Source organism: Episyrphus balteatus, chromosome 2 (assembly GCF_945859705.1).
Source record: "Episyrphus balteatus chromosome 2, idEpiBalt1.1, whole genome shotgun sequence".
In the NCBI taxonomy this organism is placed as follows: Eukaryota; Metazoa; Arthropoda; class Insecta; order Diptera; family Syrphidae; genus Episyrphus; species Episyrphus balteatus.
In genome coordinates, this window is record NC_079135.1 from 71,666,094 (window position 1) to 71,687,748 (window position 21,655).

Here is a 21,655-nt window from a genome sequence, read left to right on the forward strand (position 1 = left end):
TGCAAACATACTTTCCTAAAACTTAAACCTAAATCTCGATTCATAAAAATTCAAGTAGAAATTTTAATACATTCATCTATCTATTTGGGGTCATGGATAAAAGTCACGTAAAATTCCTTCTAGGTATATCTTATTTTCTTCTATTTATGAGATATTTTTTTTATTTTGTATGTTATAAAATTAAATATTAACCCGCTTTCAGATAAAAACTAGTATCTTCTGTTTTTTTCTGATTTTCGTTGGTTTAAAAAACATTGAAAAACAATTTTATTATGAATTTTCATACCCAGAATCACATCTTTAACAATTGAAAGAACATCACTTTGTTTATGGTCTTAAAATTTTGTTATCATTTTACGGTTATAACAGTTATTTTAACAGTATTTACAAGGTAAATACTGTTAAAAAATAGACCAACATTAAAAACTAAGAACTTACAAAAAGTATGATTTGTCAATCTTAAATTTTTCTTTCGTTAAAAAAGGATGAAATTAATTTTAAAAATTTCAATTCAAACAACATTAGAACTAAAGTTAAATAACGTTAGATTCAAATGATTAATTTTCGAAAATAGATCATTTTTGAACTTAAATATTAAAAAAAAAAAAAAATTATACATACAAAACCTTTAGTTTGAAATTAGCTCTCTCAGTTAGGAACTAGGCAAGAAACTTACTATTTAAACCATCCCTTTAACTTTAACAAATATCCAATTTAACCTTAGCGTGACAAATAATGCATTTTTTTTTATAATGAAAATCGGGAAAATATGCATAGGGGGGGTATGGCGCGCTATCGGTACTTTCATATACTGTTCTCTACCTCAAACATATTTCTAGGTTAAATTTTGTGTGATTAAAATGCATTTCAAAAAAGTTTGAAATAAATTTTTAAAAAAGTACGTATACACCACAGTGTACAGCTTTTTTATACCATTTAACCGGCACTGCCAACTGAGAAATTTCAGAACTTTTTGTATTTTTCTCAGATTGTAATACCTAATACCTAATATCTGTAAACTTTTTTTCGGGAGGCTCCTTTACTCTGTTTAATTGGGACTTTTGTGTTCACAGTGTAGTGGTTTGAAAAGTACACCTTTCATCAAGTATTATATTTTATTTAAGTTATGATATTTTATGATACCGTATTGCCGCTTAGAAATTGTGCGCTTTGTATATCAAAAGTACCGCAATGGACATAAAAAATTGTATAAATTTTGATTTTTTGATAAATAGAAAGTATGTACTTAATTCAATCAAATATTTCGTCAATTTTCGTAATCGAAATAGTTTAATAACGCAAAACTTTCTAATCTTTTTCTTTTATCTTTCAAAATAAAATTCTACGAATTTTTAAGGCAAAGTAAAGATTTGGTAACAGGAACTAAAAGTTTAATAACACTGGTCTGCAAGAAAATCCTCCTTTAAATAAAACTATACTTTTCTAAAGGATTTTTGTATGCTGATTCCGAATCCGAAGTCAGAATTGATCTAGCCACGTCACGTTTGTTAGATATTGATGTTTGAAAATATCAAAAACCCATTTTTTTGCTGTTTTCGAAGAAATATTTTGGCATAATGTAATATTTTTCAATTAAAATTTTTACCGTTTATAAAAGAACTTATTTTTTCCTTTCAAATTCAGTTTCAATCTTCTCAATATCTCTTTTCTTCTCCGAGATATCTTAATTTAAGTAAGTTTAGTAGGTTTGGCATATCTTATCATAAAAAAATTGACCTCTAAAAATTAATAAATCTTTCTCCCTAGAACAAAAATATACTTTTCTAATAGAATTTTTTTGACTTCGGATTCTAACTCAACACATCAAAAACTATAAGAAAAGTATACTTTTGTTTCTAGGAGAAACAAATCTGAAGCTTTACAAGGCAGTTTATCGAATGGTTTATTACAAATAAGATATTTCTAAATAGATAAATAGTATATAAAATTACAAAACACGTAAAAATTTTGTTTAATGTATTTTATTATGGTTTTCTTTACATATTTGACTTTTTAAATATAATGGGCGTTGATATTTTACATTTTCCTTAATTAAGGTGTTTTTGTTCATGTTAAATTAACTAAAAAGTAAAGGATTTCGATATTTCTGCTTTTTTTATAAATCAATATTTTAAAATATGAGTAAACATTAATGTAAAAGGACATATTTGATGTCAATCGATAGGCCATATTACGAGGAATAAGTCCTCCAAATTTGAGCTCAATGCTACAAATAGTTTTAATTTTGCACGAGTTCAAATAAATCTAAAAGGTTGATTTTTTAGAAACTACTCACATTTTTCAAAAATCATTTCTACAAAAATGGTACCTGATAGAATTTTCCTGAAACCAGATTTAGATTGAGGAAAGTCTAATCTTTCATAATATCAAAAAATTATTTGAAGGAGAAAAAAAAAGTTCAATTTTGCAGACCAGTGTAATTAGGTAACGATAATTTAATAAATTGTAAAGAATTATTAAAGAAATAATTTATTGTTTTTATTTTAATAAAAAAATGTAGGCATACAAAGGTAAAATATTATAACATAAACTAGATAGGTAAAATACAAAAATAAATGCAAACAATTAAGCTATTCATCTATACAAAAAAAAAAAAAAGCGTAATTTGCTCGTGATAGCTCATTTTCCATATGCGGACAAAGAAAACTTATAAGCATTATGAATATCATTTTTATTTTTGAAGTAATACTTTTCTGTCAGTATTTAATGTTTGTTTTTTTTTTTTTTTTTTTTTTTGTGAAACTTTACTCTAATTTTTCTGCAGTGTGTTTTACTATGCCTTAACATACTGAGAATTTAATTTCTTTTTTAATAATTTTTAGCCCTGATTTTTCAATCGTCAGTTAGACTATCAGAAGAAAACAAACTGCCAAATGTCAATATAAATTATGATTATTCCTAGAAATAATCTCTAACTGAGGTTTATCTAAGTATTAAAAAAATTGGCCCTTAGATAAATATAAATATTATTTGTAATAACTACACATTAACAACGTTCCTTAATCCTTATCATTTATTGACAGGGATTTTAAATGAACGATTAAGCTAATATCAAACAATTTCTGAATATACAGAATTTCTTTTAAAAATTAAAAAACAAAAAGTAATTTGTGTAAGTGTATACCATAAATATTTGTGACTCATACTGTTTGTGCTCATAGAATATTTGACTCAGATTTATTTACAGAATATTTAACACAAATTTTTCAATCTAAAATTAACATTCTATGTATCCATTCGAAATCATTATTTTATTTTTTTTTATTAAAAAATACTTACATTTTGTAACTACGAAAACATTAAAGGAATAAAACCGTTGCATAAATAATTTAAAAAAAAATTATTTTCTATTTTGTTCAAAAAATAAAAATTGAATCTGAAAACTTTCCAGGCGTAGTCCAAGATGATAGTAGATAATAGATGATAAGTTTAACCGTTCTCTAAAAATTTTACTTTGTAGCTTACACATATTAAAGTAATATAATACCCTTAAAAAACTTACTTCTTATTTTCCAATAACTCAAATTTTTGTCGGCTACATTTCAAGTGAAGAAAGAGTATCATATTGCAATTAAACCTTAAATTTAAGCGTACGTTAATATAATTATTATTTTTGTTATTTTTTTCTTCGTTATTGGTACGTTAATATATACATATTTTTAAAATAAAGTACAAAATAAAAAGCAAACATTAGCTTGCTAAAGTCCATTAGTTACTTTTTAGTGACTAACTTAATCCTACTTCATAGGTTTAAATAAAAAAAATGATGACGTATGAGGTAAGTTTTATATAAAATAATTCTCAAAAGTCGATTTTAATCTTTAAATCATATTTTGTTTTTAAGACTTGATCTCCAGAGTATTGAAATCTCTCTTGCTACAAACGAATATCTTCGACGTTAATAAAAAGCTATTTTGGATTTTGAGTAGTCTTTTCGATAGAGAGAAAGTTTTTCGTCGGCACAATAAATTTATAAATACAATACAAACTATTGATATCTAGTAAAATACTTGAAAATTCCTCAAATCTTATATTTCTTCGTTAAAAGTAACAAACATAGTTATTTCTTTTACTCTCTCTCTCTCCTCTTTAGCCTATTCCTTTATATTCTTGAATAGAATTTTTATTATTTTAATATTTAACTATCTAGCATACCTTAACCAAACTATATAATTAGATCACAAAGTCATTTTAGTTATATTGATATATCGCATAAATCACTCATATTAAACATAATTTTATCACATTGTCTAATGCACATTTCATCATTTTCCCTTAAAATTTATTAAAAAAAAAAAAAAAAAAAAACTCCCTAGATCCAGTTATTTAAGCAAAACCCAAAATGTGTCGTGATGTGGTACTATCCAAACAAAAGTGTTGTTTAGGTTTTTAATCTGTGCTATGTATCTGTGATTTCTATCAACTATCTGTCTTATTTAAAAAATAAATACAATATATTGTCAATGTTTTAGAGACACACGCGCAAGTAAGCATCTAAATACAATGTGAATATTTCTTTAATAAAATTAAAAAAACAAACAAACTAAATTGAAAAAAACAAAATACTGCAACACTAATTGGTTTATATAACTATCTTATATATTTTATTTGCAAATACTATATAGTACTATATAAAACTGTGTTGTTGAACTCCTTGATCGATTCCTCTCCGGCAATTTTAAAACTCTCTCTCTCTTACTCTCTCTCTTCAATATATTTACTCTTATTTTTTTTATTATAATAATATTCAATTTAAGCAAACAACACTTTCCTTTTTTGCAATGACAATTAAGCGCAACTATGTTAATACTTTTTTTAATAAATTTTTAGTATCATTTCAATATCAGTTAATTTTTTGTTTACTTTCTCAAACAAATTAGATACGACTTCAAACATAATTAAAACTTCAGCTCACTGATACATATAAATATCATAGCATATTTACTACAGAATTAAAAACTAATTAAAATCTTTTTTTTATTTTTATTTTCATTTTAATGTAAAAAAAAAAAAAAAAAAAACAAATAATAAAACGGATCATAATCATAATTTACTGGCATGTGCACAAACGACTTAATTTTAGCCACCAATAGCTTAATAAACAACAAATAATTTAATAAAAAAAAACCTGTAAATATATAATTGAAGAAAAAAAAAATAAACTAATTTAAATAAAAAAAAATACGTTAAGTTTACAAGAAGTTGTAAAAGGTTTGAGAAACTTACGTGAACCACCACTACACCAACTGATGCCTACATCTAAGACGTATTTTCCGATGTTTATTTTTATAATTTGATGTTCTTTTATTCTTCATAAATGTGTTTTAAAACTCTGTATGATTTTTAGTTTTTTTTTCGAAAAATTTATTTTATTTTATTATTTCTTAAGAAATAAAATTCTGCACGTTTAAAAAACAGCTTTTTTGCGTTAAGTATCGAAGAAAAAAAAAATGTATCTCAAATGTTTAGTTTTAGAATATGGTTTAGTACATTTTTTAAGCGGATCGCATGTGAATTCAGTATCTAGGCTCTAGAGAACTGAATTCAGTGACTTGGCATAGCCTTGATTAAGTGTCCTTGTTCTGAAAAAGTGAGAATAAAGTCTATTTTCTATTTCAAAACCTGTGTATACCTCTGAGCCAAAGTGGAAATTAAAAAAAAAAAAAAGAAAACTCTTCATAGAATTATCATTTTTTGTTTGTATTGTATTGTAATGTACGTGTATTTGAGATTTGTATTTATAATTTGCATTTTGAGCATGAAATCTTTCTTAATGTTTCTTTTTTTATGAATAAAATAGCAGCACATTTTGGATTTCAAAGGAATGAATTTATTTTTTTTTTTAATTATAATTTAATTTCTTTAGTTTCTTGATTGAATATCACAAAAAGCTCTTCTTTCTGCTGATTACAAAATTATCTACCATTGTACTATTTTAAAACTTCAAAAAAAAAAAGTATTAAATATAAAGTCAGCTAATGGCTTTTATTTTTAATTGGCTACTTTTTGTACATATATTTTCAAATGACAAGCTTTATTTGTTAATATGTTTGAAATGATACACACCTTTTTAAATACAAAAAAAAAATATTTATATATATATATATCATTTAAAAAAATATATATATATATATTTTAATCAATGTAAATTTATTTTATATATAAATTATATAAATGTCTATGTTTATTTACATACATATATATCGGCTATGCCTTTTGTTCTCTATACTGTTTTTTGATTAAAAAAAATTATTATAACTAAATTTTTCTAATTTTATTAATTTATACTTTTTTTTCTTCGATCTTTTTTATTTTTTGTTTTGTTTTCTGTTTTTTGTTATGAAACGAAAAAAACAAAAATAAATTTCGAAAACAACAAAACTATTTGCGCATTATTACTTGGATGATTGTAAAACTACGGGTCGAGTAGATAAGTTGGATAGCTCGTTCTCGAGATCACGATCATCGTCAATGTCAAGCCTTGAGAATATCACATCAGAATCCATAACGTGTTTAGCTTTCACGGATAGTTATACGAAAAAAAGTGGTAAGTTTTAAAAAGTGTTATTTTCTTAAATAAAACATATTTTTATATTCGACATAATTTAATAATCGAGATAATTTAAACAATAAAAATTTAAAACTAAACATAACATCTGAAATCAAATTGAGCCCCAAAACAAGATGCAATTTCATTTCTTTTATGGTAAAGCATTTTTAGAAAAAAAATTTCAAATTCGTTAGAGTCGTTTTTTGTTTTAATTTAAATAAAATTTGAATGCCATTTTGAAGAAATTATCAATCTAAATCTAAAACCTGAATTTCCAAAAAAATTCTATGTCCGGTTTTCGAAAATTTGATTTTTTCTTAAATCCAAAAATTTAATTTTATATTTGGATTAAATTATATAAATGTTTTTTTTTTACAAAATTTTTTTTTGAAATCGAATAAGTACTTTCGGAAAAAATCGGATTAAAAAAAACCGTTCTATGGCAGGTACCGTTAACTCGCTGTAGGCGCACGTTTGCGAATTTGGCACGACAAAAATAAAAAAAATAACAATTTTTATGGTAACATCATATTTTTTTGGAATTGTGAATGCAATATTCGAAATCCTCGGAAAATTCTACATACATTTCATATGCGTTTTCTCTATAAAATATGAGACATAAAAAAGTTCTATGGACATGAAAAAGTAGAATCCAAAATCAAACGTCAATGACGTTTTGATTACTTGAAGGGCTTTGACTCTGTACACTGTTAAAATTTAAATTCATACCCGTCGATTATGAGACAATCCAAATATAAGCAGTCTTCGGGAACTCTTAAATTTTAACTTGACATTTGAGCATTGACATTGAGTAAACCTAAACATTCAATAAGCCCGCCAGCCCACAAAACATTTTATTTTTTTGCTGACTTAGAACTATGCTTTATGTACTCATGTCTGAAGCCAGAGCACCAGATTATTTTATTGAGGCAGAAATAAATTCAGCTAAGCCTGCAATAGGTAGTGCGACTTTAAAGTAATGTAGACTGTTTCAGGGTTGTAAAAATATTAATTAAAAAAAAATGCATTTGAAGTTAAAAATAAATATTTATTGCAATTAAAAAAAATTGGAATTTTTTATTTGAAATAAATTTTTTTAATGCTAAGTATTCTTATTTGCAATAAAAAAATTATTTTCAATGCTATTTTTTTTTTTTTTTTTTTCATTTGCAATAAAATTTTTTTTAATGCAAAAAAATTTTTTTAATGCAATTATTTTAATTTGCAATAAATATTTTTTTAAATTTTTGCTTTAAAAATAAAATGATTTTTTACAACCCTGTATCGACTGATTGTACCCTGATTGACCGATGTCTTAAATCCAGCCGTGGTTCCTAATTGTCAATAAATACTATTGTAATTATTTTAACTTTTCTTTTGTAAAATATTATTAAAGGAAGGATTTCCCACTTAACATTTTAAATTTATTGGGCCATAACATAAAAAAAAAATTAATTGAATTTATTTAAAATTTCATTAACAGATCCATCAGTATTATTGCCCACTTTATGGGTTGGAACAAGTTTAGGTTCCGTTCTGACAGTATCAATAACATTACCTGAAACAGATACAAGAAAAACACAACCTGTTTTGGTGTCAATATTAGGTAAATAAATTGTATATTAAATAAACAACAATTTCGTATATTATTTTGATTTCATCAATTTTTTTTCAGGAGGACCGATTTTTCGGTTGAAGGGGTCAATTTTATCAATGTCATTTTTGGATTGTAATGGTGCACTCATACCTTATTCATTTGAGCCTTGGAGAGATGAAAATAGAGAAAAACGGGAGCGTAAGTTAATTTAATCAATTTTCAATTTTTTATTTTATATTCTGATTTTTGTAGGTCTTTGTTTTTGCAATAAAAATCGTTTGTAATATTGAGTAATTTAATTGAAATTCAATATTTTTTTTTTCATTTTAGGAACGCCTACAAAGAACACGAATCGAATGAGCCCTACATTAAGTGGAGCGACAGCCACATCAACAACCAGTGGTGTTGGTGGCAGTACTAGCGTTAGCACTAGCAGCAGCATGACAGTTGCAGCAAACCCTCCCAATGATAGTTGCTCAGATAGGCAATTTATTGTGATTGCCAGTGAGAAACAAGCTCGAGTTGTAGCGCTTCCCAGTCAATATTGTGTCTATCGGCATCAAATTACAGAAACGGATTTTGTTGTAAAGGCTGAAATTGTTAGCATGCGAGGTAAAAATTTATCAACTTAAAAAGGTTTAACTTAATTACATATTTGTATTTTTATGTTGATGGCTTATATTAGAAATGCTAGAAATATTAAAATTGTGAACTTCAATCGTTTTACATTGTTTAATGCCGAATTTGCTTAAATTGCAATTAAATTTTAAAACAAGATGCGTGTAGGTGTCATTGTATTAGTCATCGTAAGCGACTTTCCTATTTCAAGGCTTACTTTATGTAAGGGAGTCTAAGATAGTAGATCTCACTTAAACGCAATCATTGGAAGCACAATCCCATGTCTTGAACTCTACCTCAAAACATTTTATAAGCTCAAACAAAACTTGATGGAACTGAGTGTGAATTATAAATTGACATATTCGATTTTCACTTTGTCAGCGCTGTCTTTAGATGTTCTTCGTTGTGAAAAAGTACTTGAAAATGGTTCAATAAAAAATTGTTATTTCAAAAACAAGACCATTATTTCCAAAAATTAATGTAAACAGAAAAACAAACGCAAGGGAACCATACTAACAATCGAATATTTTGCAGTGTTTTTAACTATTTTTTAGTACTTCTATTTACATTTGTCTACTTACTATTAATTATAACTCATTATAAACTATACTAATAATAATAATAATAAATCTATTTTAATTTTACAGAAAGTGTATGCCTGGTAACGTACGTGTCAAATGGCCATTTAATGGCATACAGTCTTCCTAGTCTTAGGCCCTTGTTGGATGTAGATTTTCTTCCCCTTATCGATCTGAGGTAAATATTGCACATTATTACAAAACAAAAAATATACAAAATGGATACCTTATTGAATGCTTTGCAAACACCATTTCTATTCTAAAATGGCTCCACAAAATTTATATAAAAAAAAAAAAAAACAATACAAAACAAAACAAGCACGTACCTATTGCAAAAATCTAGTACTCTTAAAAAATGCTTAAATAAAAAACCAATAAAATAAACTCTAAGCAAACGTACTCTATATATTATAGTAAATGTTTTAAACGCACAACAACAACTATTTGATGTAGTAAACCACAACAAAAAATAACTACTATATATATATATAAATCTAACTAACAACAAACAAACAAAATTCAAAGCAATGAACTGAATATTTTATATTAACAACAAACAAAATAAAATAATATATGCAAAAAAGCGTTCACTCCTTTTCCAAGTTGTGTATCTCTAATCAAAAAATTTCTTAAACAATATCTATCCAAAAAAAACGTTTTTTTCTTTAATTAAAAAAAAAAAAAAATTATTTTATGTGGAAAATTTTAAACTTTAAACTTTACTATTTTCAAATAATAAGTTAATTTTCTTTTTTCCAATCGGTGGTTTTTTTTGGTTTGATTTTTTCATTTTCTTTGGTCCTTTTTCCTTTCAATGTTAGTTTGCACTTTTATATTGTTACCAATCTATATACTTTGCCCTTTTTATATTAATTGTTTGAATAATGGATACAAAATATTGTTATATAAATTATTTAATGGAACAATGCTCATGCTCATGCGGTGATATTATATACTAATTTAGTTGCATACAAAAATATTTATATATTTCATTAATAATAAATTAAAAATCAATCCGCATTTCGTATGCTATGAGAACTTTTTTTTAATTATCAGCTTAGTTATATAATTGAAATAGTACCAACATAATATTTAAAGCCATTTAACATCAAAACATTTATGTCATCATGATAATATTATAACAGTAGAGTATTAACTATTTAAATTGTTATAACATTTTAATAGTTACTAACATTTTGCTTCATAATGTAGGTAGGTACTACGACTTTTGCCATAAATGTAAATGTTCTCATTTTACATTAATATGTTCTGAAAAATCCATCATTTTTTTAACGATTTGGCTCGCCATTTATACATTATGTAGATTGTAGAAAAGTAAATTTCATAAAGTTGATTTAATAATTCTGGAAGTTCTTACAAATAGATACAGGTATTCGTCATAAATCGTTTGTTATCTAAGTTTCACTCCGGAGTTTTTTTGAACTTGTACAAAATACTCTTGAAGTTGAAGTACCTGCAATACATAATACTAAAATTCATACATATAACAAAACAATTATAACATGACTTTAAAAAATTGAAGTGTCAATTTAAGGGACTTTATAAGATTTCAAAAACAATTTCAAAAGTACGTATACGTCAGAGTGACCCATATATTTTTCAATAAAATCAATTCAAGGGACTGTATAGTAAAGTAGATTTCAAAAGTACGTATACGTCACAGTGACCCACATATTTTTTTTCTATAATCTTTCCATTTGTCATCCGATTTGAGCCATGTTTAAAATGTGTAACTCATAGAAAATTAGTTCATCATCAATTTTAATCGGCTTCTGTCCTATTTAGCAAAAACGTAATCTGACATCAGGCAAGGGAGTGAGAGTGAATAACGGTAGTTATTCCAAAAAGGAAACCTTATTAAAATAATCGGGGTTTCCTTATTGTTTTTAAATCTGGTTTTTGGAATTAATTTTTTTGTACCAAAAATTGCGGTACCTGTGATATATGTAACAATTTTGGAAAAGTTTAAGTTTCTCTAAAACGGTTCCTTCGATTCTGATAAAAAGAATTCAAGTATTAGATCTTAGACAGGGTCTATGGTTTTGCAATGAAAAAAAAAAACACGTCCAGCCGGGAATCGAACTGAAGTTGAATAAACTTTTCACTCAAATTTTAAGAAGATTTTGTCTATAAAAATAATAAGAAATCTCCGTTAAAACCTTCTTAATCGTTTATTTTAATAAGATTTTCTTATAAAACATATAGGCAATAAAACAATAAGACAATCTGTTAGTTTTTAGGTGGTCATATTTTTCTCTGTGTATTCATTTATTGAGAAGAATTCGCTTTTCCAATTCCTTAATGAAAGCACTATTGAAAAATACGATTGAAAAAAAAAGATAAAAACGTTATAAATATTATAAAACACATATCGGGAACTTTTAAAAACGTTTTATTCTTCATTTGACGTTCTTCAAAATACATTCATGAAATTGGCATTAGATATTGAAATAATATTATAACCTAGGTGTCTTATGGAACCGTTTTTTTTTTAAATAAAAAGATACAAAACATACTTTTAAATGCTTTTAACTTTGGCATAATAAATTATAAGCCAAACAGCATTATTATCACTTCATTCATTTGCTTTATTTAAAAAAATTTCAGCTCAGATACTTTGAAAAACTGATTGCTGTTAACAATAATGTACTTCTTTTAACTTACATTTTGTTCTTGTAAAATGCACACCCTTTTAAATCTTATTTTGCAAAAAGCATTTTCACAACATATATATTTTTTTTTGCGCTTGTACACTAAATAAAATCATCTGAATTTAATGAACATGACACGTTAGGTGAACGACTTAAGCAAAACATTCTTAAGAATATACTAGCTTTCATTTGAATCGTAAATATAATAAATTATATAAATAATTAAATTAACAAATTAAAAAAAAACTACCTAAAACTTAGGTTTTTCTTAGTAAACTCTACATAGAATGTAACCCGCAATTGCAAGCCTAGCAATATATCATTAAAATAAAATTGACAACGTATACTACTTCTAATTATAGTTTTACATATATAAATTAAAATTGGCAATCAAATAAAATCAATAGCAAAAAACAAATTATTAATTAAATCAAATCCGGTTTTATTTGAACGTATGATCATAATTATTTTTTTATAAAGAAATTATTTTATGTAATCATACCATTAGCTTTCAGACAAAATGTAAGCAAGGAATTGTAGATCCAATGCTTTCAATTTGGGGCCAACAACTAATTGTTCACGAGGATACTAACCAGTAAGTTTGTGTTAATTCATAATTTAATAAAAAAAAAAAAAAAACAACAACAACAAAGCATTATACATAACTTATACATTATAATAATATATTTTACCAAACATAGTAATATTAATCTTATATTAATTTTGTTGATTTATTTCATTATTACTTACTACAATTAGTTTATCAACAAACAGTTAAAAAAAAAAAAAAAATCGTTCGCCTTGATTTATTTCGACTCAAATTAAATTGATGTCATTTATTCATAATTGTAAATATTTATTCACTCGACTTCATCATAATCATGTGTGAACAGGGTGAACACTTTTTAAATGTTTATAATAATTTGTAAATAAAAAAAAAAAAAAAAACAATATTAGGATAATTATTTGTAAATATTATTCAGAATAATGTAAATATGGAGTTTTTTACGTGATATCATTATGGACTTGGTTGGTGAGGGATATGGGAATTGTACATTTTTTTAACTAGGCATATACAATATTAGTAAAATAGTAATTTACTTTTTTTCAACAAAACTAAACTTAATTTTTAATTCAAAAAAAAATCTACACTTACAAAACATTTCACATTTTTAGCCAATTTTTCTATAGAACAAATCAAAAATTAAAAAAAAAAAAGAAAAAAAAAACATTTTGCTTTTCAATTTTTTTTAAAATATTAATTATTCAATTTGGCTTGCACCATTATTTTTTTGATTTAAATTCGGACTTCTTTTTGTTAAAATTTTTTCAAATATAAATGTTATGCATGTTTGCCAATGGTCTGCATGCTAATTTTGATAATTGTTTTTGAACGATTTTAAGATAATTTACTATGCAAGTGATGTGGGAATACCAATGTGTATAATTAATTTATAAATTAAAAAAAAAATATTGCCAGGATTTGTATTTATACATGTTTGGAAATCGATATATAAAAATAAACAGAGTGCATCGATGTAACTTACTATCTATTTTACAAAAATAAAAATAAAAAAACATATATATGATAATACTCTAGTTTTAAGTTATTAGTTTTTGTATACAAAATTTTAATAATGTTTTGATAAATTTAAATTTGATAGGATCTCGAAAGCATTCTGTTTTAGCAACAAAGGACACGGACTGTATTTGGCTTCACCCACCGAGCTTCAAAAATTCTCACTCTGCTCAGATTTTTGGTAAGAATTTTTAATATTAAGATGTATATTTATTTTAAATGGCGGCAACCCTAAAAATGGTAAAATTTTGTTGAGGCAAACCTTCGTCAATGTTCACGAAAAAATATTACCTACATTTATGCGTATAAAATTTATATTCAAACTCGATAAGGATACAAAAAATATTATTCTCAACACATGGTAACTCTGTCTCCTGTCAGGAGACAACCTTTGCACGTTATGTTTAGTTCAGCAATATATTACAAACTGCAAAATGTTTGCATGCCACTCGATGAGGAGAGGTCAATGTATGACAGGATCTTGTACTAAACATTATTCAGAGTGTTCCAAAAGTAATGATCCAAATGAAATATGCTGGAAGACAAACTTAAGGCCCCTCAGAATCTGGCTTGTTCATCCCAAATCTTTGAGGTTATCGATTAAATGCAGTTTTTGTGATTTAAAAAAAATCCTTCTTTGAACTAGTATTTAATAATTTTATGGTCTACAAATTTTGTATTGGTGATTCGTATTGAAATTAACAATAAACGTGCTTCGAAACAAAAACCAAACCCACCTTTTTTCAAGATGCCGTATCTTTCCGTGCAACGATCGTCTTAACAAATTGTGTTTTATAATAAGAGATATACCCCAAAAAAATTTTTTTATTAAATTGACTGTTTGAACATATTGGAACAAACAGTTTTCTAATTATTTTAAAATTTTATATTTATTGAATTAAATACTGTTTCATTAACTTTTTTTTAGTCAATTTACAACCGAAATGATGGGAGAACTTTTTGTACCCCACGAAATGCCTGAACAACCAAAGGAAAGCTTCTTCAAGGGGCTCTTTGGCGTTGGAAATCGAAGCTTGGATAGAGAGGAACTCTGTATGTTTTTAAATTTTCTCACAACTTAATTTTTTTGTTTATATTAATTGTAATAAATTTGTTCAACTATTTAAAGTCGGAGAACAAAGTGGTAAGGCCAACCGCTCAGTTGCGAAACACATACCCGGTCCAAGTTTGGATCAATTGGGACAAAGAACATCAACAGCAGCATCTGAAATTAGTCGAGCCCATCAATTAGCAATGGAACGTGGTGAAAAGCTTAATATGCTTGAAGAGCGCGCCGAACGTATGGCAAATGAAGCGCAAAATTTTACTGGTACAGCGCATCAATTAATGCTTAAATATAAAGATAAAAAATGGTATCAATTGTAAAAATAATAATAATTATAATAATAAATATAAACATCACACAAATAATTAGATTTAAAAGAAAAAAAAGATATAATTATAAAAAAAAAAAAAAAAACAAAAAATAAAAACTAAAACAAAATATTTATTTACTACAAAACAAACAAAATAATCTCATCAAATTTCAATTGCCTGGATTTTGACTTTAAAAAATAAGGCATATGCATAAAAGTTTTTTGTTATTTAAAAAAAAAAAAATCATTTGTAAAAGCTGTTCAATGTATTGTTAAGTCTAATTTACCCTACTTGTTACATATATATGCGCTTACAATTCTTATTTTCAACAACTACAAAAAAAAAAAACTAAATTTTTATTCTTTTTATGTTTATTTTTGTGCAATTAAATGAGCCTTTGAATACCATATTCCTGTAATAAACAAATAATTAAATTATATAAAAAACACGCACAGAAAATTACTACGCTATATTGTTTTTCATCAGAGGTATATAGATAATAAATTAAAAAAACTAAAAACAAAAAAAATTGTATTGCCATAGATGGCACTGCAATAAATGAGTCGATTCTTTGTATTAAACGCAAATTTTAGTACCTTTAGTATAAAAAATATTGACTAAACGATAAATTTAAAACCAAGAATGTAACAAAACATAACAATTGTTTATGGTTGCTTATCATTTAAAACTACATACATATACAATACATATACCTACTGTTTTGCTTTTGTTTCTTTTTGTTTTATATAAAATTTTCTGTTGAAAATAAGCAAAACAAAAAATTAAAAAGTTGTTATAAAATTTTATTCTTTTTTTTTTTTTTTTGTTCTTTGTTGAAACTTGTTAAAGAAATATAATTTAATACTTAAATATATATTTCCTTCAATCAAAATGCAATACTGTCTTCAAATTGTTGTACAAGTAATAGCCTTAGGTACTGCTATTCAAACAAAACAAAAAAAAAATTATTAGTGAATGTGTAAATAATAAAATAGGATTTAAAGTTGAATATAATAAATTTATGGTACTGGAGCTTTGGTTTTATTTTAATTTTTATATATATTACATACTTCAAAAAAAAAATTAATATTGATCACATCAGAAAGTTTAAAAAATTGTTGACAAGTACAGTACACATGATACATTTATGAATAAAAAAAAATACATTTTTTGTATCATAATAATAATAATAAAGAATATATTGACGATAAAAACAAAAACAAAATTGTGTGCTAATAATTTTAATACAAAACCTACTAATTTAAATGAATATATTTATATATGTATAAGAAATGCATACATATATGTACGTATCTATGTATTTATATTATAATATACATAACAACATCTTTTTTGTTTTGAAACAAAAAAAAAAAATCAAAAAATCAATTTATTTCAATAAACAGAAACAAAAATAAGAAAATCATTTCTTATAATGATTGGTAAAAAAGTTTTAAACGTCATCTTTTCCTAAACACAAAACCTAAAAGTGACATGATAACAACATAATGAAACCAAAAACAATAGTTTAATTAAAAGAAGATCCAACTATACAATAAATAAAATAATAGATAGAAATGTATTCTTATGATTTCTTAATAACACTCATTATTTTAGAATCAAAGATACATCCAATTCATTTCAATTTCAAATAAACTTAACAATTAGGTACTTTACATTGTACAATTTTTCAGGGTGGTTATCACAAGATCGAATGTTTTTTGTAAAAAAAAAAGTTCAGATACTATGAGAATTTTATTAAAGTTTTAACATTTTGCCCAAGCTTTTGTTTCCTGCTTTCCAAAACTTAATTTTTTTTTATTTATTAATAATATTAATTAATTAGATAATTATGTATCTATCTGTAGTGGGCCACCAAATTTTGTACACCTCCAAAAAAACTTATTTACCTACGATTTTATAAATGCTATGACTACCGTTAAATCAGTAATGTTGAAATATACCTACTTCCAAGTTAGTTTTACCGGGAAAAAACATTTCACTGCTTGTTAGTTTTAGACAGTTAATCAGCAAACAAAAAAGTACTGATCAACTTTAAGGGTTATAGGGTTTCTTGTATGTATATTAATTTTACTTAATTGCATTTTTCTTATTCCCTGTGACGATTGCATAAATTTAGCATACATATAATCAGCCTGATCACAGAAAATTTTTTTTTTCATTTTCGTCATTTTAAAGAAAAAGTTTTCATTTCACTTTTAAAAACTGCAAATAAAATCTTAATTTTACTGAAATTCAAACGCTTTTCATTTTGGCTAAGAAGAGAATAAGAAAAGATATTCCAATTTCCGTTTCATTCGGAGTTGTAGATAGCAAATTTCCCGAACTTTGAAATTCGAAGCAGATTTTTCCAATACGAATGGATTCTGTTCGTGATTTGTAGCACATTTTCTATTTAGATGGAGTTTGTGATAGGGCTGAATATCTATGTACGTACAACTAGTTATGTAAACCTATTTGGTTAAACAATATTTAAAACAACATAAAATAAATTAGATTTGTTTAAAAGTAAACTTTTAAGTCCCTTCTTCCAGTGCTATCTGGTGAGAAAAACAGCAAACTGGTTAAAAAAAAAAAACATTGGAACAATAATGGCTTTGATGTACAGATTCTCCCGAAGCAGTGTAGTATAATAGATCAGATGGATGTATCAAATTGAATGGATATATGTACATAAGTTTCTGGATGGGAAGGTAATTTAATTGGACTACCAAACGTGTTGCTTTTATGGCTTACTCGTACAGGTGACGCCCAACAGCCATATTTCGATCTGTCTACAAGAACGAATGACCGAACCCCGATAAACCAACATTCTGAAGATTTTAATTAACAACAACTTTTTATTTAACGTCCTTCTTCTTATTAATAGACCTTATTCCAAAACAAAACTGGCATAACATACGTCTTATTTCCAACGGATATTCAAATTTCGGCTGCTTGAAATCATGTAACAGATCTTGTGGCCAGACGAGATATATTGAAGCTTTCAACTCAATTAAAAATAATTGTTTTTTGTAGTTTTTCAGGTCTGTCGAACACTTTTTTAATTTTTTGTACATTTTTGACTTCAAACTTTGCATATTATGGAACATTTTGGCTGAAAAACGAGTGGCTTTGGAACTTTTCAGCACTTTAATAGGGTTGCTTAGTGCATGAAAGAAGAAATCTTATCTTTAACTTTATTTATATTTATAAATTATACCTACTGTTTTTACTTACCAAAAAATTGTTATTGTTTTTTTTTTTTATTATTTGAATAGGGTTGCTGTATTTGTATTTCTAGATCTATTTTGTTGAATTCTAGGTTCAAAACAAAGGGAATTTCTTGAGCGTGAACAACTTTTTCCCCGGAATTTACAATAAAGAAGAAATGGAATTCAATTTTTTTCGGGTGAAATTTTTCTAACGCAAATTACAAAATTAGGCTGAAATTCGGGAAAAATAAATATGATAAAAAAGCAACAATTTCACGAGATTCTGTAATCTTTGTAAAATTGACTATAAAATCTACCCGATAACCAATGTTGTCAATTTGAATAAGAATTGGTTGAGGAATCGATCACCAAATCGTGATTGAATGATCTTTTTCAAAAAGCCATCGGAAGTTAAAGAAAAAAACAAAGACCTGTTATCAGAGCCATGAGGCTGTTTTCCATTGGACAAATACCTACACTTCAATCTATAGGAATCAGATCCAAAAAGACAGTTGGACCAATAATAAGTAAATTTTTCTCCACGTGATAACAACTTTTTTAGTACGTTACGTGACAATGGAATGCATTTTAATATTTAAGTTTTTATTAAAGCCAAGAAAATTTTATTTATTGTACATTTTTCTTCTTCCTTATTCGGAGCTAGAGATCTCCATCTCAAGGGTCATAACTCCTCACATATCTGCAAGCGATTCCCCTGTGGAGTTCTTCGGAATAAGTTCAGAAAGATCCAAAATTTTTGTATTTGTTTTAGATTGTTCCATTTTATTTTCATTTTTCAATTAAAAACAATGGAAATTACCAAATAAAAATCGTCTTTAATTGTGTTTAACTGTAAATACCTATAATGACATATCAATCCATTTATTTTATTTCTCTATTTCTAATTTCCTGCGTAATTCTATTTAAAAAAAAATCCACACAAACATTTATTATACAAAATCTTTTTAAAAATTTCTTGAAGAGAAAAAACATATCCTTTTCAATATTCTATACTTAATTTCATTTAATCCCACAAACAATTATTAGTATCTCTCATCTTGGTTCTTCAACTGATAAACACAAAACTATACCCAAAATTATAACCAATATAAAAAAAAAATCTTTTAAACAATGGTTAGACCTAATTATTATAGAGGGTACCTACTTAGTGCGATGTTAAAAAAAAATTTCAAATGCAAACAGCTTTAAATTTATTATTACAAAAAATATTTATTATTGAATTTACTAAACCGGCTGGCCGTGTTTCAGTGTTAACAAATAAAAAAAAATAATGAAATAAAAAGTTTATTTTAATATTTAAGTAAATATTAACCAATGATTTACTTTAGCGCTTTTTATATATTAAAAAAGAAAAAATACAACATATTGATTACTTTAACCATAAAAACAAACAAAAAACGTTGAAATTCTGTAATACTGTCAATATAACATAATTGTATCTATTAAAATATCTACAAGAAACAATATTTTTGTTTGGTTTAAATGTAAATATCATAATAAGAACGATACAAAAAAAAAAGTTACTTATTTAAATGTACTAACATACATGTCTTCCTTGTTTAGAAAATTAAAAGAATATGTATATTTATTTCTACGGCTATATGTAACTGATGTATATAACTTTAAGTTAACATGATAATTATTTTTTTTTTTGTTCGTATTTAATCGTTTTATTATTTTTCTTTCTTAATTTAAAATTTTTCTTGTAAAAACTGTATGACAATAATTAAGTGTATTTCAAGTTATGAGGTTTTTTCTTGAAAAAAAAAATAAGCTTGTTTTGAAATTACTAATGAACAAGCTTATACCCGAGTAAAGCATTCAATTTTTATTTTTTTTTTTTCTGCACTATAACGTCATTTCCTACCATCTTTATTTATATTTTAGGATATTTTCACTCACGTTTATTTTGAAAAAAAAAAAAAAATTAAGAAATTAACCGTGGCTTGTCTTAGGTACCATCAAATATCATCCAAGACCTGTTAGACACCTAAAAGTGTGCATCAACCTATGTTTTTTGCTCTTAGAAAGTTTTGAAATTTGTTTAATTGTTGAGTGGTTATTTTGAAGAAAAGTATTGTTCTCTACAATTATTTTTATCATTAATAATAATACCTGGCCGTGTTAGCTGTATCTATTGTTAAATCCTTCCGGTGTCTAGTTTCTTATTAAAAACTTTTTTTTTAAATTAATTCTAATTTTCTTTAATCGGACTGCCCATATTCCCCTTTTATCTATTAATATGAACTTAAATCCTTCTCCTTCTTAAAAAAGAATGTCAGAAGCGTAAAACTCTTTACATCTTTTTTAAGTAATTCTGTGCTCCTTCGGGTATGTAGATCTTAATTTTATTCTGATATAATACAGATTTATTAACTGGTTCATCAGTGTTTTTTTAAAATAGATTGCACGCTTAATTTGGTACGTAACAGACTGAGACCATTTACATTATTTTTATAATACATCACAGACTAACGATCTTGCATTGTTTATTGTTTAAAATTTTATTATGTAATTATAATTTTAGATGCGCTATGCTAAATGACTTTGTGTTCGAACTGGGTCCTATGTCCCTTTTCGTCAGTTGTGGTGTTAAAAAAGATTGTCTTGGTTGTCTATTCGATTGCGGCCATAATTTTTGTGTTGCATTAGGTAGATGATGGAAAAGAATAAAATAAGAAATCAAGTAATATGGTTTTAAAACAGATTTCTTAGTATTTTAATTTTTATTTTTTTTTTTTTTTATTTATTTCATTTGTTTCAATAGTTATCAATTTTTTGTTTTTTTTTTTTTTAAACTTTTAACTGAGAAAAATCAAACCAAAAAAAAAAATATTTTATGAGTGTGGTAATTTTTGCAGTTCAGACACAAACTTTATATATTATTACCTACAACAACTGTATAGACATAAAAAAAAAGACAAAACAAAATTTGTTTATATTGAAAAGCATAATATAACATTGTATTGGTAAAAAAAAAACATAATTGTGTAAAAAATTAAATATTGAGAGAACCAAAACAGGATTTAAACCAAAACCAAAAAAAAAATATTCATTACAATATTATAATGCATAACTACTATTAATATGTATGATAAGAAATCATGTTTTAACTGTGTCATAGACAATTATTTAAAATAATCAGTTAAAAAATAGAATAAATGAAAGAAATAAAAATGAAAAAAAACTAAAATATTCTTTTGTTTCCTACTTGAAGTTCCTTTTAACTCAGAGTAACTTCACCCTATAATAAGATCCAATTAACTCAAGAAGCAAACTTACGAAAGAGGATGGATAAAATAATAATGATCTTAATCGAAATGTTTGGCCTAAAAACAAAAATTAAGAAAACGACAACGATAACGGTAATGTGTATTAGCCTTTTTCAAATAAAAAATCTTTTGGTTTATAAATTTTATAAATTTAT

General features: G+C 25.5%; 1 protein-coding gene across 8 annotated transcripts in view; it reads left to right on the top strand.

The window, feature by feature from the left end:
- The window catches only part of LOC129909972 (syntaxin-binding protein 5), a 298,435-nt gene extending 282,708 nt beyond the window's left edge, over positions 1-15,727 (top strand). For 4 of the 8 annotated variants that reach the window (XM_055987165.1, XM_055987166.1, XM_055987161.1 and 1 more), the window contains 9 exons: positions 6,452-6,568; positions 8,055-8,177; positions 8,247-8,366; positions 8,499-8,780; positions 9,434-9,542; positions 12,545-12,631; positions 13,701-13,796; positions 14,544-14,668; positions 14,745-15,726. In XM_055987165.1, coding sequence (XP_055843140.1) covers positions 6,452-6,568; positions 8,055-8,177; positions 8,247-8,366; positions 8,499-8,780; positions 9,434-9,542; positions 12,545-12,631; positions 13,701-13,796; positions 14,544-14,668; positions 14,745-15,001 — 1,316 coding nt within the window. In that variant the 3' untranslated portion in view covers positions 15,002-15,726. Of the gene's footprint in view, positions 1-6,442; positions 6,569-8,054; positions 8,178-8,246; positions 8,367-8,498; positions 8,781-9,433; positions 9,543-12,544; positions 12,632-13,700; positions 13,797-14,543; positions 14,669-14,744 lie in introns of all 8 variants that reach the window. The other 4 variants (XM_055987168.1, XM_055987162.1, XM_055987163.1 and 1 more) reach the window with 4 other exon arrangements.
- The last annotated feature ends 5,928 nt before the right edge of the window (positions 15,728-21,655 follow it).